The 26,292-nt window shown below is 41.3% G+C and overlaps 1 protein-coding gene across 1 annotated transcript in view; it reads left to right on the top strand.

Annotated features, from left to right (window-relative positions):
- The window catches only part of sh3bp2 (SH3-domain binding protein 2), a 136,657-nt gene extending 112,446 nt beyond the window's left edge, over positions 1 to 24,211 (top strand). The window contains exons 8-13 of the mRNA XM_059973799.1: positions 1,206 to 2,265; positions 4,412 to 4,538; positions 13,066 to 13,121; positions 15,354 to 15,432; positions 15,530 to 15,589; positions 21,738 to 24,211. Of these exons, the coding sequence (XP_059829782.1) occupies positions 1,206 to 2,265; positions 4,412 to 4,538; positions 13,066 to 13,121; positions 15,354 to 15,432; positions 15,530 to 15,589; positions 21,738 to 21,920 (1,565 nt within the window). The 3' untranslated portion in view covers positions 21,921 to 24,211. The remainder of the gene's footprint in view (positions 1 to 1,205; positions 2,266 to 4,411; positions 4,539 to 13,065; positions 13,122 to 15,353; positions 15,433 to 15,529; positions 15,590 to 21,737) is intronic.
- The last annotated feature ends 2,081 nt before the right edge of the window (positions 24,212 to 26,292 follow it).

Raw genomic sequence — 26,292 nt, 5'->3', positions numbered from 1 at the left:
AACACACACAAAATGCTGGTGGAACTCAGCAGGTCAGAAAGCATCCACTGAAAGGAATAAAGAATTCATGTTTTGGGCCAAGACCCTTCATCAGGATCCCTGATGAAGCTTATAGAAACCCCAAATGCTGGTGTCCTGATGAAGGATCTCAGCCTGAAATGTCAACTATTTATTCCTTACTGTAGATGCTACTCAAAATATGTGCATGACACATACATCCTTGAAAAACACAAAATGCTGGAGGAACTCAGCAGGTCAGGCAGCATCTATGGAAATGAATAATCAGTTGACGTTCAGTCTGTGACCCTTCTTCAAGACTGAGAAGGAAGGGGGAAGACACCAGAATAAAAAGATGGGGGGAGCAGGGGAAAGAGGTTAGCTGGAAGATGATAGGTGAAGCCAGGGGGGTGGGCAGGGTAAAAGGCTGGAGAAGAAGTAGTCTAATCGGAGAGGGGAGTGGACCATCCGAGAATGGGAAGAAGGAGGGGTACCAGGGGAAAGTGATAGGCAGGTGACTACCTAGGTTGGTGGCTACCTAGACGGAATATGTGGTACTGCTCCTCTAACCTGAGCGTGGCCCCATTTTGACAAAAGAAAAAGCATGGGCTGACACTATCCTGAGATTCATTTTCTTGCAGGCATTCCAATAAATCAAAGAAATACAACAGAACCAATGAAAAATTACACACAAAGACTAAAAATCAATGTGCAAAAGAAGACAAACCGTGCAAATAAAAAACAATAAATAATTAAGTAAATATTTATAATTATAATATCATAAGTAAATACTTATAATTATTAAGGGGACTGGACTAGTCAACATTTTGTGTTGAAATGTCAACGACTCCTTTGTCCTGATCTGGGGATTTGTAGACATTTCAGATCAAAATTTCAACCTGAAGCATTGACCATGCCTTCCACCCCACCACACAGACTCACATGCTGCTCAACCACTGAGTTTCTCCACCAACACACACAAATGATGGAGTATCTCAGCAAGTTGGGCGCATCCAAAGAGGAATGACAGTTGACGTTTTGGGCTTCATCAAGACTGGAAACGAAGGGGGTAGAAGCTGGAATAAGAAGGTGGATGGAGTAGATTGATACTCTAGATCTGCAGTCTTTGTATAACCCTGTTTAATTATATAGTGTAAATAATGTGGCTGCTTCACAGTATGGATTTTTTCTCTTTTCCCTGGGTCTAGATTTCCATCCAGTCCAGCCAACAAGAAAGAGTATGAAGTCAGTACCTCCTCTGCCATCTCTCGTTCAGAAGTCACCACCTCCTCTGCCACCTGCTGTTCAGAAGCCATCACTTGGGTTAGCTGCTGGGAAAGAGGACTCGCGGGACTGTTTGCCGCAGCCTCTACCTGATGCATTTTGCAGACTTGCCTCAGGTTGCCCAACTCCTCTTCCAGCTCATTCAAAACCCACTTTTGCCAAGGCGGAGCCACGTCAGAAACTCGTAGAAGCCCCAAATGCTGGTGTCAAAAGCAAAGGCAACTTTGCATTGGACTTAAATAAACATCTTCAGCAGGCGATTGGAAACAGGGAAGCATTCAATGGTCAGTCTCTTCAATCGCCTTTGCAGAAAGGAACTACTGCTGGACTCCCTCCGGTGCCTTTACATAAAGGATCTAGTAGTGGAATTCCTCCAGTGCATTCTCACAAAGGATCTGGAACCCCTCCCCCTCCTTCCAATAAAAGTTCTAGTGGTGGAACCCCTCTAATATCTTCTCACAAAGGATCTGGTGATGGACCCTCTCTATCACCTTCACACAAAGGACCTCCTCCAATACCTCCCACTAAAAGATCTACTGGTGGACCTCCTCCACTGCCTGTCAACAAAGGATCAGGTCCTCCTCCAGTGCCTGTCAACAAAGGATCTGGTCCTCCTCCAGTGCCTGTCAACAAAGGATCTGGTCCTCCTCCAGTGCCTGTCAACAAAGGATCAGGTCCTCCTCCAGTGCCTTTCCACAAAGGATCAGCTCCTCCTCCAGTACCTGTCAACAAAGGGTCAGGTCCTCCTCCACTGCCTGTCAACAAAGGATCAGGTCCTCCTCCAGTACCTGTCAACAAAGGATCAGCTCCTCCTCCAGTACCTGTCAACAAACCAACATTGTCACAAATTCCATCTCAGACTGAAGAGATAAAACCTAAACTATATAAACCAGAACTATTACAAAAAACAGCTTGCAAATTTCCAACACCACCACCTGCTTCTGTTAAGCCTAAGACTGAAAAGCACAACACTCTTCCCTTGCAGTAAGTATGGTAACTGTGATGGAGGTGTACTTCATACAGTATGTTTTTCATAAGTGAGCTGGCTGTTCACTCAACAGCCTGCACTGGTATTTATCTTCTGCATAAACAGATCCTTCCATTTACTTTTCCTGTTACTATAAGCTTTCAAAATATCTATTTACCAAAACCTTGAAACTAAACTTCACATCCTTATAATTTTCTTTTACAAGAAATGCTGTTTGCACCCTGTAATGAATCTCATAATTAATCTTACATTTATGGACATCTATACTCAGTGGACATTTGATTAGGTACAGTAATGGAACCAGTGTGGTTTTCTGCTGTTCTAGCCCATCCACTTCAAGGTTCACTGTGCAGTGCGTTCAGAGATGCTCTTCTGCACATCACTGTTGTGTGGTTACTGTTGCCTTTCTCTCAGCTGGAACTAATCTGAAAATTCTCCACTGACCTCTCATTAACAAGGCATTTTTGCCCACAGAACTGCCATTCACTGGATGTTTTTGGTTTTTGCACCAGTTTCTGTCAACTCCAGAGACTGTTGTGTGTGAAAATCCCAGGAGATCAGCAGTTTCTGAGATACCCAAACCATCCTGACTGACACCAACAAACATTCCACAGATAAAGTCACTTAGATTACATTTCTTCCCCAGTCTGATATTTGGTCTGAAAAACAACTGAACCTCTTGACCATGTCTGCATGCTTTTATGCATTGAGTGGCTACCACATGACTGACTGATTAAATATCTGTATTTATGAGCAGGTGTACAGGTTACCTCATAAAGTGGCCAGAGAGTATATAATTGATCCTGCATTTTTCCTCTTTGTATTACTTCATACTAGACCCCTCTCCAACCAGTGAATTGTCAACATAAACTTTTTAACTTTAATCATTTTATTTGAATTTAATATTTCACAAATTTCTGTACATGATATCATACTAAGGTCTAAATTTCTAAGATAAAAAAGGGAAATTTCATTGGTTTAGTTAATAATAACCGTGTATTCTCTATACCCCTCTCTACTTTGACAAAGCACTGAGTTGAATAAAGATAGAGTCATAGAGATAGAATCACTTTGCTGAACAGTTAACTGTCGGCTATTACTTGGATTGCACTACTTGTATGTATAATCTATATTTTCATTTATATTTATCATTATTATTGTTATGAGCAGAGAGACAACATCTGCCGTAAGTAAATTCCTTGTATGTGCACAGTACTTGGCGATTAAAGTCTGATTCTGATTCATAGAGCTGTACAGTACAACCACACACACAAAATGCTGGAGGAGCTCAGCAGATCAGGCAGCATCTGTGGAAAGGAATAAACAATTTGAGTTTTAGGCTGAGGCCCTTCACAGACTTATGAGGCAATCTTTTTTATATACAGAAGTCAGTAGGTGCCTGGAAGGTGCTGCTGGGGAGATGGTGAAAGGAGATAGACTATCTTATTTTTTAATGGGTTCTACAGGGTTTCATGGTTTTCTTTGTTTTGTGGCTGCCAGTAAGGAGACGAATTACAAGCTAGTATATAGTATACATACTTTGATGATAAATGTACTTTGAACTTTAACAACAATAAAGAGACATTTAGACAGACACATGAACAGATTGGGATGGAAGGATGTAGACCATATAGGCAGATGAGATTAATATGGATTGGAATCATGATTGCACAGACATCATGGGCTGTTTCTGTGTTATATTGTTCTACATTTGACTGCAAATCCTTGATTTCACATTTTGATGAGTCAATGAACAATCTATTGAAGGAATTTAGTGGGTCGGGCAGCAACTGCAGAAGGAAAGGGACTGTCAATGTTTTGGATTTCTTTTCTTACCCTAATGCTGCTTGACCTGCTGAGTTCCTCCAGTAGATTGTTAGTTGCTTCGGATTGCACCACCTGCAGTCTATTGTGTTTCGCATTTAACTGGGTATATGATGAAATGATGTTGTGGCCCACTTCTCACTTTATTAACAGTAAGTGTTGTACACATTATTTCTGCACCACAATGAATTCTTCATGTGCTGACTTTTTCTCCCCCAAAAGTTTATACCCTGAGGCATGCAAGCACAGGTAACTTGTGTAATTTTGACAAAAGATCATGCATTAGCAATTAAGATAAATTGCTGTTGTTTTTTGTAGCCGTTCATCTCCCGATGGACAAAGCTTTCGCTCTGTTCCAACTGAAAAACCACTCCCTCGACCACGGTCTCAATCCCAGCCAGCGGAGCTGATTCACCAGTCTGACGATGATGATGACTATGAAGATGTAAGAGCTTTTATCAATACATCCTGTCCTGTCATTGGTGTTACAGTACTCATGATCAGAGAGATAAAATTTATAGCCTAACTCAAACATTGTTTGAAAAGACTGTTAATGGATAAATATTTATAATCATGTCTCATGTAGCTTGTGCAGAAAATGAAATCTTTCTCTTTTTTATTTAATCTCCATGAATCAAACTGTTGTTTTTGAAAATTCAGACAGTGGTGTAGAGAAATATGGCCTTGTATCTGAAAGTGTCATATAATCAAAATCACAGATTTTTGCAATGAATTATGTTGTTCTCACTTGGGAACAGTACTGAGATGAAGAACAGTTGCGATGACAATAGCAGAGAGAGGAATGAGGCAAAAGATCCTGGGAAAATAGTAAGATAGCCTCTCGAAGAGTGAGGTGTGACCTCTGTTCAAACTCTTCGACTGAGTTGATATTTTGTTGACATTACCTCCTCTTCACTTTCACAATACGATATAGGAGCAGAAATAGGCTATTTGATCTATTGAATCTGCTCCACCATTCCATTATTGCTAAACGTTTATTAAAGCCCATTTTCCTGCCTTCTTCCCATAACCCTTAACCAATCAAGAACCTATCAATCTCTGCCTTAAATACACCCAATGTCTTGGCTTCCATAGATTCCTCCTCCTTATGTCTGTTCTGAAGGGATGTTCCTTTTCCTGAGGCTGTGCACTTGGATCCTACTAATGGAAACAGTCTCTCTGCATTCACTGTATTCAGGCCTTTCAGTATTCAGTAAGTTTTAATAAGATCTCCCCTCATCCTTCTAAATACAGGCCCAGACCCAGAGACATCTGAACATTCTTATGTTGATATCAAACTTCACATTAATTATTACAGTCCTTGTGTCCTATCACCCATTAGAGTTTTAAAATTAAAAAATATACTTAATTCATAAAATACAATACCATTGGGATGGCTTTCTTGATATGTTGCAAAATTAAATCAGGACATACTGTTGCAAAGTATCAATGGCATGGCAGCAATGAAGGTCCTCCATCTCTGGCGGTGTTAAGAGCTTCCTTCATTGTGTCAATAGCTTCCTCTCAGTTTTCACAACTGTCAGTTATCCAAGTCCCAAGTGGAGACTCAGGAATACTGTCGTACTCAGATGTAGGAGAATTCTTCATTGCTGTTTCCATAACAGTTTTATTTTACCAGTCAGGGTTGTTAGCCTTGAGCTGAATCTCTGAACCTGGAGGACTGGTAAACCACTCTTAGTCTGTCCTTTGCCCTTTGATCTGTTTGACATGGGTGACCTTACCAGCAGCCAAAACATAAATCTCTGACTGCAGTCAACATAGCTCTCAAGGTCATTGAGGCACACAAACCTCCAAACCATGACAAGGTTGTGGTTCTCTTGGAGGAAAGCAACAATTCCATCTATCTATTCACTTTAAACAGTAGAAGTGTCAAATGTTTAAAAAGCTAAGCCAATATCATATTCTAGTCACAATTAGCACCTTGTGCTCTGTTGACATTCTCTGCAACTTTAAGTACAGATGAAATAAATTATGGTGTATAGAAAAAGTAAGAAAATTAGAAATCTCAATGGTATACTGAAGTACCAGAAGCTGTAAACATCTGTTTTTGGGAATGATGACTGGACAGCATTTGTTAGGAGTGGATGACTGGGTGAGATCTGTTTTGGAGAAAAATGGTTGTCTGATGGTTTAGTATCCTATGATAAACACTGGCCTCTTGTGGAATTACAGAGCAATTACAAGGAACCTAAAGTCAGCAAATTGAGGCAGAGGCAAGAGAGGTTTCAGTCAATGCTGAGTAACGATATGAGGACCAACATTCTGTTTATCTGCCTATTTATCGATACAGCATGGAACAGGCCCAGCAATTGTCTTGGTTCACAGGAAATTAACAAATACATTAATTACAAACTAAGCAAAACCATAAAGCTACGATGAGATCTGGAATGCACTGGTCATATTTTCATTGTAAACAATAATTTTTAACAAAGCAAATGCTGGAAGTCTGAAATAAAACAGAAAATGGTGGAAACACTCAGTAGGTCAGACAGAATCCGTGAGAGAGAAACAGTTAACATTTAAGGTTATTAAATGTTAACTCTGCTTCTCTCTCTGCAGCTGGGTTTTACAAGAATTTTCTGGCTATATTCTAGTTGTTATTTAATCTGGTAGCATAACTATTTGGCCTACGATGCCTGTACCAGCTGTTTGAAAGAACTATCCAAATAATCTTCATAATTTGACTTTCCTATTCTTCTGTCTTTTCTGGTCTACTTTGAAAATTAATCTATATCTGTTACTTTTTCAGGACATACATGGTAGAAATTATACGTACTGCATGAAATAATATCTTCCTGGGTTGTCCTTAATTATTTTGCCTCCGGTAATAATGTCGGTGATCACTTTTAATGGAAATACTCAGTAAATCAAGCAGCATCTGTGGAGAGACATTGTTTTCAGTTCATGAATGTATACTTCAGAAATTTTATTTTAGACATCCAGTATCTAGGGTTAGATTACACATGCTTCTTTAATGGCCTTTTCAACATCTTGCTGCTTTCAGAGATTTAAAATATTACTGCACAGTACAGGCCCTATGGCTAATGATGTTGTGCCAACCTTATACCCTACTTTAAGATCAATCTGACACTTTACAATAGCCCTCCATTTTTCTATCATCCATGTGCCTACTTAAGAGTTTCTTAGATTCCCCTAATGTATCAGCCTCTACCTTCACCTCTGGCAGGACATTCCATGCACTCAACACCCTCTGTGTACAAAGAACTTACCTCCAACATCTCCCCACTCCTTCCTCTAATCACCTTAGCTTCGAAACAAGGCCTTTCTGTTTCTGCAACCATTTTAAATTTGCAGCTTTTTGATTCTGACGCCTCTGCTAATTCTTCCTGTCAAAGTGTGTTACTACAATTTCCTTTATTAAAAATTAGCTGCCACATGTCTGACCACTTCAGCATCTCTTACTGCTATCTTGTTATCATATGTGTAACTCACCCCTTCCCTGTGACCTGTGAACTGAAATTGTGCAATCAATGAGCACATTCACTTCATTGGTGTATAATATACAGCCATCCAAATACTAATTCTGTGAGAATAACTCTTCCTCGAGACTGCAAAGTAACACTTTAACTTCCCCAATCCAATTTTGTATGGATGTTATCACTGTTCCTTTAATTAATCTGATGGGATTTAAGTTTGTTTACAAGTGTACCATGTGATGCTTAAAGAATTCATTGTGAAATTCTATACACGCATCAACCATGCACGCATTATCTCTTTGTTACTTCATCACAGACCTTAGTCTGGTCAAACAGTATTTGCCATCAACATATCCATTATGATTTTCATTTTAGACAATAATTTTCAAACTGCTAGTTAAATTTTATGGAATTATTGTCTCTAAAAGATCCCTGACAAGTTTGTTTTTCTGAACATTTTAACGTTTGCAGTTCTGGGAAGACCCACATTTAAGGGGGATTTTTAAGGCTCTGGACAATAAGCACAACTTCAAACCTTACTTCCCCAAATTATCTGTGATGGAACCCATCTCAACCATGGTTCAAGAGATCCGAAAAACTGTGTTCTAATATCTTGTGTTTTCATTGGTCATAAAGCATATTGGCACCTGACATTTTGAACATTATTATATAAATTGGCTTTCTTACATTGACAGGATTTGTGATAATAATGTCATAAATAGTTTATAATTACGATGTGCTCTTTTTTAGACCATTTGACAAGGAAGTAGAAATAGGCCATTCAGCATATTGAGCCTGCTCTGTAATTTTACAGTGTCTGATTTATTTATCCCCACAACCCCATTCTTCTGCCTTCTCCCCATAATTTTGACACCATTACTAATCAAGAACCTATCAACACCTGCTTTCAATATACACAATGATGGCATCCACAGCCATCCATGACAATGAATTCCACAGATTCACCACCCTCTGGCTAAAGAAATACTTCCTTGTGTCAGTTCTGAAGGGGTGTCCTTGTATTCTGTGTCTGTTTCCTCTGGTCCTAGACTCCCTCACTATATGAAACATCTATTTTTATTGACAAAGTTTTGGGAATGATCCTTGAGATGAAAGGAGTTCGTTAAGTTTTCACTTGATTATCAATGCCAATCATTGCCAGTTCCAGGGTTGGACAGCCCTTTTCACTCTCTCTCTCTCTCCCCCTGAACACAGGGAGAAGCTCCTGCTGAATGAGAGAGGTGGCATTGACGATCAGAAAGAAATCTCTCATGTATATTTCCCACATTTTCTTACGATAGTGAAGGAGGTCTACTTGGCCCATTGAGTCTGTGTAGGCTATCAAACCAATCCCATCATCCCTTGCCCCACTTCCCTGTAACCTATTCAATAGATGAATAGGCCATTCGGCCTCTAAACCTGCCCCTCCATTCAACTTTAATCATGGCTGATATGTATCATTCATAGAACATAGAATAGTACAGCACATTACAGGCCCTTCGGCCCACAATGTTGTGCCGACCCTCAAACCCTGCTTCCCATATAACCCCCCACTTAAATTCCTCCATATACCTGTATCGTAGTCTCTTAAACTTCACTAGTGTATCTGCCTCCACCACTGACTCAGGCAGTGCATTCCACGCACCAACCACTCTCTGAGTGAAAAACCTTCCTCTAATATCCCCCTTGAACTTCCCTTCCCTTACCTTAAAGCCATGTCCTCTTGTACTGAGCAGTGGTGCCCTGGGGAAGAGGCGCTGGCTTTCCACTCTGTCTATTCCTCTTAATATCTTGTATACCTCTATCATGGCTCCTCTCATCCTCCTTCTCTCCAGAGAGTAAAGCCCTAGCTCCCTTAATCGCTGATCATAATGCATACTCTCCAAACCAGGCAGCATCCTGGTAAATCTCCTCTGTACCCTTTCCAATTCTAAAGAATTACTATCCTCTCTCATATGCCCATCAGCTTCCTCCAAATTTCTCAGCATCTCCCAACTCTACAGGTAATTTACAGCGACTAGCGCATTTTGAGGATGTGGAAGAAAGCTAGAAAACCCAGGGAATATTCACGTGGTTTCCCAATAATCTCACCAGGGGTCAGAATTGAACTTGAGCCACCACTGTGTCATCTTTGACATACCAAAGCAGGGCTTCTGAAAGGAGATCATTACTGTCATTTTGCAAATGTAGGAAAACCGAATATTCACATGATGATGAGCAGATCATTGTTTTTATTGCTATTAGAAGGATAAATATGAACTAGCACCCTCAGGAGAATTCATAACCTGCCCTTCCTCCAAGTTCAGGTTTATTGTCATTCAACAGTACACATGTATGCAGCTAAACATCATTCGTAGAAAACATAGAACCATAGAAAACCTACAGCATAATACAGGCCCTTCGGCCCACAAAGCTGTGCTGAAAATATCCCTACCTTAGAAATTACTAGGCTTACCTATAGCCCTCTATTTTTCTAAGCTCAATATACCTATCCAAAAGTCTCTTAAAAGACCCTATCGTATCCGCCTCTACCACCGTTACTGGCAGCCCATTCCACACACTCACCACTCTCTGAGTAAAAAACTTACCCCTGACATCTCCTCTTTACCTACTCCCAAGCACCTTAAACCTGTGTCCTCTTGTGGCAACCATTTCAACCCTGGGAAAAAGCCTCTGACTCCACACGATCAATGCCTCTCATCATCTAATACGCCTCTATCAGGTCACCTCTCATCCTCCCTCGCTCCAAGAAGAAAAGGCCGAGTTCACTCAACCTATTCTCATATATGCTCCCCAATCCAGGCAACATTCTTGTAAATCTCCTCTGCAACCTTTCTATGGCTTCCACATCCTTCCTGTAGTGAGGCGACCAGAACTGAGCACAGTACTCCAAGTGGGGTCTGACCAGGGTCCTATATAGCTGCAACATTACCTCTCAGCTCCTAATATACCATACGCCTTCTTAACCACAGAGTCAACCTGCACAGCTGCTTTGAGTATCCTATTGTCTCGGAACCCAAGATCCCTCTGATCCTCCACATTGCCAAGAGTCTTACCATTACCATTCTGCCATCATATTTGACCTACCAAAATGAACCACTTCACACTTATCTGGGTTGAACTCCATCTGCCACTTTTCATCCCAGTTTTGCATCCTATCAATGTCCCGCTGTAACCTCTGACAGCCCTCCACACTATCCACACTATCCACAACACCTCCAACTTTTGTGTCATCAGCAAACTTACTAACCCATCCCTCCACTTCCTCATCCAGGTCATTTATAAAAATCATGAAGAGTAATTGTCCCAGAACAGATCCCTGAGGCACTCCACTGGTCACCGACCTCCATGCAGAATATGACCCGTCTACAACCACTCTTTGCCTTCTGTGGGCAAGCCAGTTCTGAATTCACAAAGCAATTTCCTCTTGGACCCCATGCCTCCTTACTTTGTCAATAAGCCTTGCATGGGGTACCTTATCAAATGCCTTGCTGAAATCCATATACATCTACTCCTCTTCCTTCATCAACGTGTTTGAATCAGGCCGGTAAGGCACGACCTGCTAATCCTCTGGAACCAAGCTGGAAAACGCAGTACATATACAGTCAGATACAGCACATATAGTCCAGCAAAAACGGTCACCAAATAATATAAGCACAAGTCCCTGGGTGGCAGGGCTTGAAGATTTTATCAGGTCCTTTGAATAAAATATTCCCCCCCCCCACCCCACCTCATCGCCACCTCTTCCATTGTGTGCTTAACAGATGCTGAGGCTTTATAAGGCACTGGTGAGGCCCTACCTTGAGTATGTGAACAGTTTTGGGCCCCTCATCTTAGAAAAGATGTGCTGGCATTGGAGAAAGCCCAGAGGAATATCACAAGGATGATTCCAGGAATGAAAGGGTTATCATAAGAGGACCGTTTGATGGCTCTGGGTCTCTACTCACTGGAATTCAGAAGGATGAGGGGGGGATCTTATTTGAAACCTTTTGAATGTTGACAGTCCTAGACAGAGTAGATAGGGAAAGGATGTTTCTCGTGGTGGGAGTGTCTAGGCCAAGAGTGCACACAGCCTCAGGATAGAGGGGTGCCCTTTCAAAACAGATGTGGAGAAATTTCTTTAGCTAGAGAGTGGTGAATTTGTGGAATTTGTTGCCACATGCAGCTGTAGAGGCCAGGTTGTTGGGTGTACCTTTCTGTCATCCCACCCTGCCTGCATCCACTAATTGCTTTCCAGCTTGTGCTCCGATCCCTGCCCCTCACCTCTTTATGCTGACTGATTTTCCTCTAAACTCCCACAAAAAGTGGTGGACGCTGCCCAGTCTGTTATAGGTAAAGCCCTTCCAACCACTGAGCACAGCCACACAGAGCACTGTCACGGAAGAGCAGCATCCATCAGCAGGGACCCCCATCACTCATGTCATGCTCTCTTCTTGCTGCTGCCATTGGAAAGAAGGTACAGGAGCCTCAGGATTCACACTACCAGGTTCAGGAACAGTTATTACCCCTAAACCATCAGTCTCTTGAACCAATGGAGATGACTTCACTCAATTTCATTCACTCTTCACAGAACTGTTCTCACAACCTATGGACTCGCTTTTAAGGACTCTTCATCTCATGTCCCTGATATTAATTAATTAATTAATTAATTGCTTGATTATATATGTTTGTTTCTAATTATTTCTTTGTTCTTTTTGTATTTGCACAGTTTATTGTCTTGTTCACATGGGTTGTTTGTCTGCCCTGTTGGGTGTGGTCTTTCATTGAGTGTATTGTGGCTTTTGAATTTACTGAGTATGCTCACAAGAAAAAAATTGTCAGGGTTGTATATAGTGACATTTATGTACTTTGACAATAATTTTATTTTGAACTTTGAAATTTATTCTTGCAGTCCAGGTATAACGTTGATATCCACTTCCCTCCACAGATGCTGTTTGACTTTACCTCTCTTCTCATCACCTACCAATCACCTCCTTCTGGTTCCCCTCCTCCTTCCCTTTTTCCCATGGTCCACTTTCCTCTCCTATCAGATTCCTTCTTCAGCCCATTAGCTTTTCTATCCATCACCTCCCAGTTTCTCACTTCATCTCTCTTCTCCTCACCTGGCTTCACCTATCAACTTCCAGGTTGTACTCCTTCTCCAACCCCACCTTCTTATCCTGGTCTCTTCCCCATTCCTTTCCAGTCCTGATGAGCATCCTCAGCCCAAAGTATTGACTGTTTGTTCCCCCCCCCCCGCCCCCATGATGCGACCTGACCTGCTGAGTTCCTCCAGCGATCTCTGTTTTTATTTAAGGGTTAGATCATCTGCAGTATTCCATTTTCACAGCATCCCAATTTTAAGTAAGCTACTTATTTCGGTAAACAGGCCTGCCAAGCACTTTGAGATATTGTTATTTTATCATCTGTTACAGCCATTATTTCAGTCATGAGGGAGTCTCCATGGAAATATATTTTAATTGTAACTATTGCCTATTGGTAATGACATTTTATTGTTGTCTGGTTTCATTGTAGGTACAGCTACCAGCCTCTGTGTTTATCAATACAACAGAATCCAATGATGTCGAGAGGTACTTATTCATTACACTGATGGATATTTCACATTTCCTTATTGTACAGAACGAGGCTATTTGGCTCATCAGGTCTATGCCGCTCTCAGAGCTGACAACAATAGAGAATAGGAGCAGGAGTGGGCCTATGATCAATATTATCATGACTTATCATCCAAATTCAGTCCCCTGATCCTGCTTTCTCTATCTACCCTTTCCTCTCTTTAGCCATTAGAACACATCTAACTCCTTAAATATATTCAATGACTTGGTCTCAGCTGTTTAGAATCCAGAACTAGTGGGTTTCAAAGGTACATTTAATGTCAGAGAAATGTATACAACATACATCCTGAAATTCTTTTTCTTCAGGAGTGCCCCAAAGAATGAATGACAGTTAAATGTTAGAACCCCAAAGCCCCCCCAGCTCCCCCCCTCCCATCAATAATCAGTAGCAAAGTGACAACACCCCTTCCCCCACCAGCAAAAAAGCATTGGCGCCCCCCCCCCCGTGTGTACTCAAGTGTGCAGCAAGCATCAATAAAGACACAGACTTGCAGTACCCCAAAGACTCACCCAGTAATCTCTCTCTCTCTCTCCCTAGTAAGGGAAAAAGAGATGTCCACATTTCACAACGAGAGGGGAGACATAACTAACAACTCGCTGATTTACGATGTTAAAAGTCTGTTACGTCACCTTTTCCATGCTCTGTGCCCAAAGAACTTGGGTCTCTGGGTACACAGCCAGCAGCCAGCTTGCTGCTTTTGATCTTCCATGTACTCCAAATGACACACCAGTTTCCTGCGGAGGCAGCAATCTCAAGCCATGGAATTCTGGAACCCTAAAGGCGCACTAGTCTTCTAGGCCGCGTCCTTGGTACATCAAATAGCGGCCAGTTGTGAGACCCAGAGAGCGGGTCCCATTCCCACAAGAACTGTAGTCAGTGTGTAACTCCAGGTCAAGGTCTTTAAAAGAACCCTGAAAGGGAAAAATAGGGATATTAAAGATAGAAACAGAGCTGTTTCCAAAGATGCAAGCAAAGGACACAGAGTTAATGAGAGAGGGGAGAAATGTAAAGATGATCTGAAGGATAAGTATCTCACACAGAGGGTGCAATGAGCTGTCTGGATTTGGTAGAGGCAGATGCAATCACAACAATTTAAAAAGTATTTGAACAGGAAAAGTGTAGAGGGATACAGACACAATACAAGCAAGTGGGATAATTATGGTGAGGCACCATGGTTGGCATTAGCAAGGTGGGCTGAAGATTCATTTTCTGTGCTGTATGGTTATGAATTCTATAGGTTCACCTGTCTTTGGGTGAAGGAATTTCTGTCTCAGTCCTCAGTATCCTTTGGTTGTGCCTCTGGCCTTGGACCTCTCCACCATTGTACCTCTAGTGCGCCCATTCCTCTCAGTATTTTATATAGTTAATAAGGATGCCTCTTATTCTTCTACGCTGTAGCTGAACACTGTAGGTAGAATAAGGACTGTCTACTGAATCAACATTGAAGTATAGATTTTTATGGGAGCATGATTTCTGCCTTGAAATAGTGATGAGTGCTCACCAGCTATGAAACATTTGTGAGATTTTGCTCAGGGTCAATTTAGATGATTTTGTGCTATAAAACTCAATGGCAAGCTGGGACAGCTGAAATATACATGGTTCAAGTGAATACTTAACAAAAATAATACTCCTTAGGAGAGGAGGAACAGGCCATTTGGCCCCTTAATGTGATCTGCTTCAACACTCTAATCCCATCACATTTTCACTCCTTGTGTTTTGAAACCTGTCTTCCTCTGCCTTAAACTTAGTCAAAGACTCTGCTTCCATTAACCTTTTAAATCAAGGGTTCCCAACCTTTTTTATGCCATAGATCCCTCCCATTAACTGAAGGGTCCATGGACCCCAGGTTGGAAACCCCTGGTTTAAGTCCTTTCCCTCTCATTTTAAACCGATTCCCTCTAATTTTGGACTCCCCTGATTTGGAAAAAGAAACTATAGCTATTCCCTTAGCTATGGCCCTCACAATTTTATAAATCTCTAAGTTCACCCCTCAGCTTCCTTCGCTCTGGGAAGAAGACCCAATCTATGCAGTTTCTGCTTATAACTCAAACCCTGCAGTCCCCAAAGAACAACAGACCTATCTATCCACAATTCTGTATAGAATTTAATGATTTTGAACTTATTTTTATCAAAGCATGCAGATTAATTGAACAATAATATAAAAAACTTTTCCTGTCTTACCCATGAAGGTTGTTCATATCTACAAGTCCTGACAACAAACCACAGCATGGGTTGTACGGCATCAGGAATTCTTCAAAGTCTGGAAAGGTATCAGTATAATAACAAATTAATGTTTACTGTTTGCTGCAGTATTAGTAATACCATCCCAGAGAAATGTCAATCTAATTTTTTTCCTTTGCAAAAGGTTTTAGTTGTATGGGATGACACAGAGAAGAAAGTGAGGAACTACAGAATATTTGAAAAGGTCAGTAAATATTTTTGAAGTTTTGCAAATATATACTTATAGTCATATAGCCTGAAAAAGGGCCTTTCTGCTCTTCAATTCAGTACTGTCAAGTGTCTCTTTTATACTAATCCTATTTTATTCTCCCCACACTTATTGACTATACCAATTCATCCAATCACCTCACACTTGGGGCAGTTTACAGTGGCCAATTGCCCTATCAATGTGCATGTTTTATTGGAATACGGGAGGGAACCAAAGCATCTGGGAGAAACCACACAGCCACGAGGAGAACGTGCAAACTCCACACAGCACCCATTTTTTGGACTCTCTGTCTCTGGAGTTAGAGACACCAGCTTTACCACTTCTTTGTTTAATGAGTCATATTTATACTGCTTTAAATCCTTGAACACTTTTGTGCAATGCTGTAGCCACTAGCCGTAGACAGATAATTGGACAAAGGTAAGTATCAAGTTCCAAGTAAATTTATTATCAAAGTACATGAATGTCACCATGTACAACCCTGAGATTCATTTTCTAGTGGACACTCACAGTAAATCCAGGAAACACAATAGAATCAACGAAAGACTGCACCCAACAAGACGGACAAACCACCAATGTGAAAAAGACAACAAACTGTGCAAATACAAAAGAAAAAAAATAATAATAATTCAGCAATAAATATCAAGAACAAGAGATGAGTATCAATAACAGGATAAAGAATTTTTATCTTTGATTTATATATTTATGGCAGTAGTACAATACTGACATAAAATTGATATAAATTACAAAACCTAAGAAAGTGCAAAAAATGAAGACTGGACCATATTGGCCATCTGTTTGCAGTATTATTACTCATTCAGAAAAAAACGTAAGTAAAATCATCAGATGAAAAGCACCGTGTGTGTTTGTTTAACCATATGTTGTGCATGCTTTAATTCCTTGGTTACTGATTATTAGTTAGGTGCTAAAATTATGTGTGAATATACCAGCCCACAAAAACAGCAGCAAAATCCATTTAGGTAAGGGAGCTGTAGTCGTGGTCACCTAAGGCAACTGAGATTTGATGGAGTGGATGTGGATTTTAATGATCAAAACAAAAAATATGGAAACTCTCAGTGGATCAGGAGGCATCAGTGTAATGAGACCTTATGACCGAATCAGCTAGGATCAGATTAACACCTTTGTCATTGTAATGTATTGCCAGTGGCAAGGCCCAGCTGGCCAGAATACAGTAAACAACAGAGACAAAGTAAAGTCTAAACAATGAGAAATCACATTTCTGCTACATGAGGTCATCACTTCTCTCTCTATAGAAACATTTTCCGTTTTTTCTACCCACTCCTATATTCCCAGCTCCCTTAAAAATAATTTGTTTTCTCTTGTTCCCGTTCTGTTGAAGGGTCCCAGACCTGAAATGTTTATTTTACGGTCCACAGATGCTGCCTGACCTGCTGAGTTTTTCCAGTAGGTTATGTTTTTATTTTGGGTTTCTAACATCTGCAATTTTTTTCATGGGTTTTAACAAGGGCTTCACAAAATCTCATATGGTAGATTGGTCATAAAGGTTTAAACCTATCGGATCCAGCAGAAATTGACAATTCTCTTGAGAGTGGTGAGTGCGTGGAATGGGCTGCTGGCAACGGTGGTGGAGGCAGATATGATAGGGTCTTTTAAGAGACTTCTGGATAGGTGCTGTAGGTTTTCTATGTTTCTATGAAAGCAGGCACAAATGTTTGAGGTCAGCTGGAAAGGATGCTAGAGTAAAGCTTTAAACTGAAGCAAAGTTGCGCCAAACCTAAAGTAGTGTATATAGTTCTGGTTGTGAGGTTACAGGAAAGATGTGACAGCACAAAAGAGGATGCTGGATGTTGTGTAGGTCAGAGCTGGGGAATTATAGACAGACTGTCCAGTATAAGGTTTTTTTTAAACAAAGGGGATTGCGAGGAGACTTAATTGCATATATACAGTTATATAATTCAATTAAACAGAATGGAGTAATTTCTGTTGGCAGAGAAATGAATAAACAATGGACATGAATTTAAATTGGGAAGAAAAAAGTTTCACTCAGTGGATGCTGGGGCTCCAGGATTCACTGTCCTGAAAGGGCGGTGAAGGTGGAAACCCCAGCACAAGTACTTGAAAGGCGCTTGAAGAGTCATGAACAGGAGGGATTTGAGATTAATCCAATCTTCATTTAAATTCTGCTTTTCTCAAAAGATTCTTTCCTTTCTTTTCTGGTCTCAATTTGATCAGGGCCATAGTGTGTAATTAGAATAAAGAACAGCAGTAAAACACAGGTACAGAACTAACCACAGTAGCTCTCTGAAGTGTTATTACTTAAGATAATTGAAGTGTAAACTTAATCCAGGCTTGTCAAAATGCATAATTATGACGAGTATTTAGAGACTTAAGGTAATGCTTTTGTATAACTGTCAAAACATAGGAGTATATCAGCAAGAACATTCACATGATGAGGCCAAACACAGAATGGAGGAGCGACACCTCATATTCCTTCCAAGCCTCCAATCTGCTGGTGTGAACATAGATTTTTCCAACTTCTGGTAATTTCTCCCCACTCCCTCCATTTCACATTTTTCCATTCTTCATTCTGATTACCCTCTTGCCTCTTTGCTTCACTTCAACAGCCCATATCTCCCTCTGGTTCCTCTCCTCTATCCCTTGCTTTCATGATCCACTGTCCTCTCCTGTCAGATTTCTTCTTCAACATTTTACCTCTTCCATCTATTACTCCTCAGCTTCTTATTTCATCCTCCCTTCCCCACCCACCCACCTTCCACCTCACCAATCACTTGTAATCCTTGTAGTCGTCTTCCCCCTTCCTATCCAGTCCTGATTAAAGGTCTTGGCTTGAAATATTGGCTGTTTATTTCCTTCCATAAATGCTGTTGGACTTGCTGAGCTCCTTCAGCATTTTGTCAGTGTTGCTTAGGAACAAAAATAGACCACCTGGCCCTTCAAACCTGCCCTTCCACTCAATATGATCAGGGCCTCAACTCCACCTCTGTGCTAGTTCCCTACAGTCCAAAATTCCTCAGTCTTTCAAAAATCTATTTACCTAGAAGTTAGTTATGAGGTAGGTGCTTATTATTCATCTTATTTTGTCTTGTTTGTGGAACAGTACAGATGTTAGTTTGCCTCCCAGGTGCCAGCGTATGGGATGTTTCTGCTCGTGTCCATGACATCCTTAAGTGGGAAGGTGAACAGCCAGAAGTCATGGTACATATTGATACCAACAACATAGGTAGAAAAAGGGAGGAGGTCCTGAAAACAGAATGCAGGGAGTTAGGAAGGAAGTTGAGAAGCAGGACCTCAAAAGTTAGTAATGTCAGGATTACTGCCTGCACCATGCGACAGTGAGGAAAGGAATAGAGTGAGGTGGAGGATAAATGCGTGACTGAAGGATTGGAGCAGGGGGCAGGGATTCAGATTTCTGGATTATTGGGACCTCTTTTGAGGTAGGTGTGACCTGTACAAAAAGGAGGGGTTGAATCTGAATCCGAGGGTGACCAATATCCTGGCAGGGAGGTTTGCTAAGGTTATAGGGGAGAGTTTAAACTAGAATTGCTGGGGGTTGGGAACCAAACTGAAGAGATGGGGGAAGGGAGGAGCTGTTGGCTCACAAATAGAGAAAGTCTGGAGACAGTGCAAGAGGGAGGATAGGCAGGTGATGGAGAAGGGATGCGCCCAGACCGATGGTTTGAGCTGTGTCTATTTTAATGCAAGGAGCATCATGAACCAAGTGGATAAGCTTAAGAGTGTGGATCAGTACTTGGAGCTATGATGTTGTGGCCATTACAGAGACCTGGATGGTGTAGGGGCAGGAATAGTTAAGTGCCAGGCTTTAGATGTTTCAGAAAGGCAGGGAGGGAGGCAAAAGAGGCAAAGGCATGGCACTGTTGATCAGAGATAGTGTCATGGCTGCAAAAAAGGAGGAAGTCATGGAAAGGTTATCTACTGAGTCCCTGGGCAGAAGTTAGAAACAGGAAGGGGTCAATAACTCTACTGGGTGTTTTTTATAGACCACCCAATAGAAAGAGGGACATTGAGGAGCAGCTAGGGTGACAGATTCTGGAAAGGTGCAATAATAACAGGGTTGTTGTGGTGGGAGATTTTAATTTCCCAAATATTGATTGGCATCTCCCTAAAGTGAGGGGTTTAGATGGGGTGGAGTTTGTTAGGTGTGTTCAGGAAGGTTTCCTGACACAATATGTAGATAAGCCTACAAGAGGAGAGGCTGTACTTGATCTGGTATTGGGAAATGAACCTGGGCAGTGATCGCAGTACTATCTCCTTTACCATAGCATTGGAGAGGGATAGGAACAGACAAGTTAGGAAAGCATTTAATTGGAGTAAGGGGAAATATGATGCTATCAGGCAGGAACCTGGAAGCATAAATTGGGAACAGATGTTCTCAGGGAAATGTACGGCAGAAATGTGGCAAATGTTCAGGGGATATTTGCATGGCGTTCTGCATAGGTACGTTCCAATGAGACAAGGAAAGGATGGTAGGATACAGGAACCATGGTGTACAAAGGCTGTTGAAAATCTAGGCAATAATCTTTGTATCATCAATGGGGATGGGAGAGGTTCAGGTGGATTGGAGGGTTGTAGATGTTGTTCCCTTAATCAAGAAAGGGAGTAGAGATAGCCCAGGAAATTATAGACCAGTGAGTCTTACTTCAGCGGTTGGTAAGTTGATGGAAAAGATCCTGCTTTGTTGCTCACAGAAGGCAAAGAGTGGTTGTAGACAGGTCATATTCTGCATAGAGGTCAGTGGCCAGTAGTTTGCCTCAGGGATCTGTTCTAGGACCCCTTCTCTTTGTGATGTTTATTAATGACCTGGATGAGGAAGTGGAGGGATGGGTTAGTAAATTTGCTGATGACACAAAGGTTGGGGATGCTGTGGATAGTGTGGAGGGCTGTCAGAGGTTACAACGGGACATTGATAGGATGCAAAACTATGATGAGGAGTGGCAGATGGAGTTCAATCCAGATAAGATTCTCAAGATAATGAGAGGCATTGATTGTGTGGATAGTCAGAGGCTTTTTCCCAGGGCTAAAATGGCTAGCACAACAGGGCTTAGTTTTAAGGTGCTTGGAAGTAGGTACAGAGGTGATGTCAGGGGTAAGTTTTTTACGCAGAGAGTGATGAGTGCATGAAATGGGCTGCCTGTGGTAGTGGAGGCGGAAATGATAGGGTTTTTTAAGAAACTCCTGGATGGATACTTGGAGCTTAGAAAAATAGAGGACTATGGGTAAGCCTAGGTAGTTCTAAGGTAGGGACATGTTTGGCACAGCTTTGTGAGCAGAAGGGCCTATTGTGCTGTAGGTTTTCTATGTTCTAAGTGTGAGGTGCTTCATTTTAGTAGGTCAAATATGATGGCAGAATATAGTATTAATGGTAAGACTCTTGGCAGGGTGGAGGATCAAAGGGATCTTGGGGTCCAAGCCCATAGGACACTCAAAGCTACTGTGCAGGTTGACTGTGGTTAAGAAGTCATATAGTACATTGGCCTTCATCAACCTTGGGATTGAGTTTAAGAGCCAAGAGGTAATGTTATATCTATATAGGACCCTGGTCAGACCCCACTTGGAGTACTGTGCTCAGTTCTGGTCACCTCACTACAGGAAGAATGTGGAAACTATAGAAAAGGTGCAGTGGAGATTTACAAGTACTTTGCCTGGATTGGGGAGCATGCCTTACGAGAATAGGTTGAGTGAACTCGGCCCTTTCTCCTTGGAGCAAAGGAGGATGAGAGGTAATCTGATAGAGGTGTACAAGATGATGAGAGGCATTGATTGTGTGGATAGTCAGAGGCTTTTTCCCAGGGTTGAAATGGCTAACACGAGAGGGCACAGTTTTAAGGTGTTTGGAAGTAGGTACACAGGATATGTCGGGTAAGTTTTTTATGCAGAGAGCAGCGAGTGCGTGGAATGAACTGGCGGCGATAGTGGTGGAGGCAGATATGATAGAGTCTGGATAGGTACATGGAGCTTAGAAAAATAGAGGGCTAAGGGTAACCTTAGGTAATTTCTAAGTAAGTACATGTTCGGCACAGCATTGTGGGCCGAAGGGCCTGTATTGTGCTGAAGGTTTTCTATGTTTCTATGATCTAAGTGCCATTTACAAATTTTTTTCTTGCAGGAATCCCAGTTATATTTAGAAGCCGAGATAAAGTTCATGAACCTCACAAGCATGGTTGAATATTATTATGTCAACCTGCTCCCGACCCATGAGAATCTATATCTTAAGGTACCCTATGGCTCCTGGAAGATGTCCTCATATCATCACATCAGCTCGGGAGTACACAAAGGAGACATCTGTTGACTTGAAACAAAGTGAAATGGCTGTGATGAGAGAATTTAAAAGCTGCACATTAAAAGGTTGGAAACTCTTTGACATTTACAAGAAGGGAACAGTAACACATTGCGTTCCTGAAGAGATGTGTATCTCACTTCATTATTGACACTGATCTATATACTCCAGGTAATCCTTCCCTCTTGTTGTGAAGGACATGATCTCTAATCAACGCAATGATGACTCAACTGAAATAGCTACAAGAGGAATCGGTCAGGCATCCACTTTACATTATAAAGTAATATTAAGTTGTATATACCTTAATTTAAGAGAACTATACCATGGAATAATGTGTAAATATACATACAGATAAATTATTTAGAAAATGTACATAGATCGTTTTTAATGGAAATAGACTATTTTTGAGAAGCATTTGTCTGAAAAATCTTTGTTTATAGTGGTAAGTGTGTAATTTGGCAAGCACTGAGGATGAAGACCATCGGTCCCTCAGTCAAAGGCAGAGGTCGACAAGGTTTAAACTCCATCAGATGTACCTTAGCCCATTTTACCAACAGTTCAGTAAGAGCCAGGGCAGATCAACTATGGTGGAGCAGGCCCAATGGATTAAATGGTTTACTTATCATCATCAGGTAATATTTCCCTCCTTATGAAAGGAAAGCAAACAAAAATTGGACCCTCAGCTAATGTTTCCTTCACATATCCAAAACATTAGGGACAGCATCTGCTACCAAACAGAATTATATCAGGAATCCTGTCTATCTCAGTAGCTAAAGGATCTTCAGAAGAAGCTTTTGCTGTTAGAATCAAAGAGTAGCATAGAAGGGAACCAGGCCTTTCAGCCCAACTCATTCATGCTAATCATGATGTTTGTCCTATTTGCCTACATTTGACCATATCCCTCTAAACCTTTTCTGTCCACATAGCTGTTTTAGTGTATTTAAATGTCATTGGACCTGTCTCAACCTCAATCTGGCAGCTCAGTTTATAGATGCACCACCTTCTGTATGAAGTTGCCTTTCTCATCTTAGACCTTTGTCCTCTGGTTTTCAGTAAGTTAGAAACTCACACCATATCCCTGAATCTATTAAACTGCTGATTCTTAAATACCATGATATAGAGCAGAATTAGGCCATTAGGCCCATCAAGACTGCTCTGCCATCTGATCATGGCTAATTTATTATCCCTATAAACCCCATTTTCTTGCCTTCCTGTAGCCTTTGATGCCCTTACCAATCAAAAACTTACCAACCTCTGCTTTAATTATATACAATGACTTGGCCTCCACAGCTGTCTGTGGCACTGAAATCCACAGATTTACCACCCTCTTGCTTAAGAAATTCCTGCACATCTTTGTCTTTCTATTTTGAGGCTGTGCCTTCTGGTCCTAGACTCTCCCACTATTGGAAACGTCCTCTCCACATCCACTGAAACTAGACCTTTCAATATTTGATGTGTCCTGGATTAGTTAGGGGTTGTGTCCCTTCTTATTTTTGGCAATCCCTTAAGACTGGGGATGACTTGCTGCTACTCCATTTCTCTGGGTTCTGACATGGCTGAAGAGACCAAACTTTGATTCTCCTCACTCTGTCAGGTGATGAGTTCTTATAGGATGTGATCCTGATTAAAATAATTCAGTTTCTCACTGCCATCATGGATGCCCGTTCACTATCCTGACTGAAACCGTGGATTCCTTTTGTAAAGAAATTTTAATGTGTTTCCTTTGTCTACCTGTTAATCTCTTGTGACAGAGATCTGAGCCCCTTCCATTATTTGTGAAATTCAATTGTAATTACAGCTTCAATCTCAGGGCAGATTGGTTTAAAAGTAGATGCTGAAATTGGTTCATTAAACCTTATAATGGTTTCAAAGGACTTTGTGAAGTCAGCATCATTCCTGTCTTTGAATTACCTGCTGTTGGCAATCTGTGGCTGTGCCAGTATGGGGACTGTACTTCCCTCAATCACAGGACTCTACAGAGAGTGGTGCAGACAGCCCAGCGCATCTGTAGATGTGAACTTCCCACTATTCAAGACAGTTACAAGGACAGGTGTGTAAAAAGGGCACTAAGGATCTTTGGGCCCCAATTCACCCCAACCACAAACTGTTTCAGCTGCTACCATCTGGAAAACGACACCACAGCATAAAAGCCAGGACCAACTGGCTCCAGGACAGCTTCTTCCATCAGGCCATCAGACTGATTAATTCATGCTGACACAACTGTATTTCTATGTTATATTGACTGTCCTGTTGTATAGACTATTTATTATAAATGACTATAAATTGCACATTGCACATTTAGACAGAGACACAATGTAAAGATTTTTACTCATGTATATAAGGATGTAAGTAATAAAATCAATTCATTTCAATTCCCTCAGCCTTCTCCAGTGCCGCAGAGACCAAGTGGAAATCGGTAGAATGACATCTGAATTCCATTTAGATAGCTCACAACCCAGTGATGAATGGTGATTTTTCCACACCCCTGGTGTTCTCCACCTACACACACACACACACACACACACCCCTACACACCTGCCCACCTAGTTTTCTTCTTCTGTCCTACCCACCTGCCCATCCCCACTCTCTATCTGGTTCCACCTATCACCTCCTATCCCATCCCCTGTCCCACATGGTTCAATCTACCTGTCACCCCCAACTATCTGTCTTCACCTCTCACCTACTGTCCTATGCCTTAATACACCTGTTTCCCTCTCAGCCTCTGTTCTCCCTCCCCCACCCCCAGGGCATTCCTGTCATTCCTCTTCCCTCTCAGTCCTGACATGAAACGTTGATGTACACCTTCTGCCTCCAAAGATGCTGCTTGACCCACTGATTTCTTCCAACATCTGCTTTTCAAGCTGTAGTATTGCTATAACTGCGCTCATTTTCTCTGGATTTTTAGAGGACAGTTATCAGACTCAGTCTTCATTTCCTGTTTTCAACAAACCAGGATTCCAACTGTGGTTTTGTGTGGATTTAGGACGTTTAAAAAAAATAGAAAAAAATATTTGTCTGTCCCTGCAATTCATCGCTGAACCAGACACCCGCCTGCAGATAGCAATATTTCTTTTGTTAAAACAACAGCATAGTGCCAATGGAAAACTTTAATGAAAGGGCTCCCTATTAGCACTGAAAAATACATTGAACGACCACAGGAAATATTGAAAGTGCACAATCATTTAGCTCATAATGGAAAATGAGATGAGCCAGCATTTGAGAAGGGTTAAAGCTGGGTTGGGACTTCCATTAAAGTAACCCAGCATTGAAATGATTGTTGCAATTTACTGTTGGCATGTTACCATTTTATTCAGCATTTACCTTTAAATTTTCACCAAAAACAGTATTTTCATTCTCCCTTAAAATTGCCACATTGTACTAATTTTTCTCTTATCAGAGTCTCTAAATGAGTGGTTGATATTCTTGTTGAAACTAGCACTGTTTTCCTGACTAATACTGCATGGAATATTAAGTTTGTTCTAATCCTGATCTTGGGCCATGAAACACAGTACTTGCAGGAACATGTCTGCCCTTTAATCAGTGAAAAAGCCATCAAGGCCTTCTGCCTCAGTACTTTTATGAGGAATAAGGACAAGTGCAGCTGGATCAACACCCAAGAAGCTTTACAACATCCAGAACAAAGCAGTCCAGCTCATCCACTCTCATCAGCAGGATACAAAAACCTGAATGCACACACCACCAGGCTCAAGCACAGCATCTACCCTGCTGATATAAAACTATTGAATGGTTCCCTAGTATGATAATAAGGATTCTTGATGTCGTGATCTGCACTGCACTTCCTTTGTAATTGCCAGTTTTTTTCTGCATTCTGCTTTTGTTTTTCATCTTGAACTACCTCAATGTACTGTTGTAATGAAATTGATAGTATGCAAGGCAAGTTTTTCATAGTGCCTTAGTGACAATATAAGACCAATTTACCAATCTACAGGGATGGCATGGTAACATGGCAGTTAGTGTTATGCTATTACAGAGCCAGGTACCTGGGTTTGATTCCACCGCTGTTTGTAAGAAGTTTGTACGCTCTCCCCATGACCGATTGGGTTTCATCCAGGTCCTCTGGTTGTCTCCACATTCCAAAGATGTATGGGCTTGTAGGTTGATTGGTCACGGGGTGTAATTGGGCAGCGTGGGCTCATTGCACTGGAATGACCTGTTACCATACTGTATCTCTAAATTAAATAAAATACACAGTCTGCAATGCGTATCATTTACAAAATGCTCTACATCTACTTCCTGGGTTACTCATACATCTTGACTCGGAAGTATATTACCGAGTTGCTCGCTAGAGAAGCTGTGCCTTAAATTTTCTGCTCTTATTATGTGCCCTGGCCAAAGAAAGAAAGCAGGGATTTCCAACCTTTTT

The sequence above is a fragment of the Hypanus sabinus genome, chromosome 7 (assembly GCF_030144855.1).
Source record: "Hypanus sabinus isolate sHypSab1 chromosome 7, sHypSab1.hap1, whole genome shotgun sequence".
Classification (NCBI taxonomy): domain Eukaryota; kingdom Metazoa; phylum Chordata; class Chondrichthyes; order Myliobatiformes; family Dasyatidae; genus Hypanus; species Hypanus sabinus.
The sequence above is the reverse complement of the archived record's forward strand: the minus strand, read 5'-3'. Positions and strand labels throughout refer to the sequence as shown.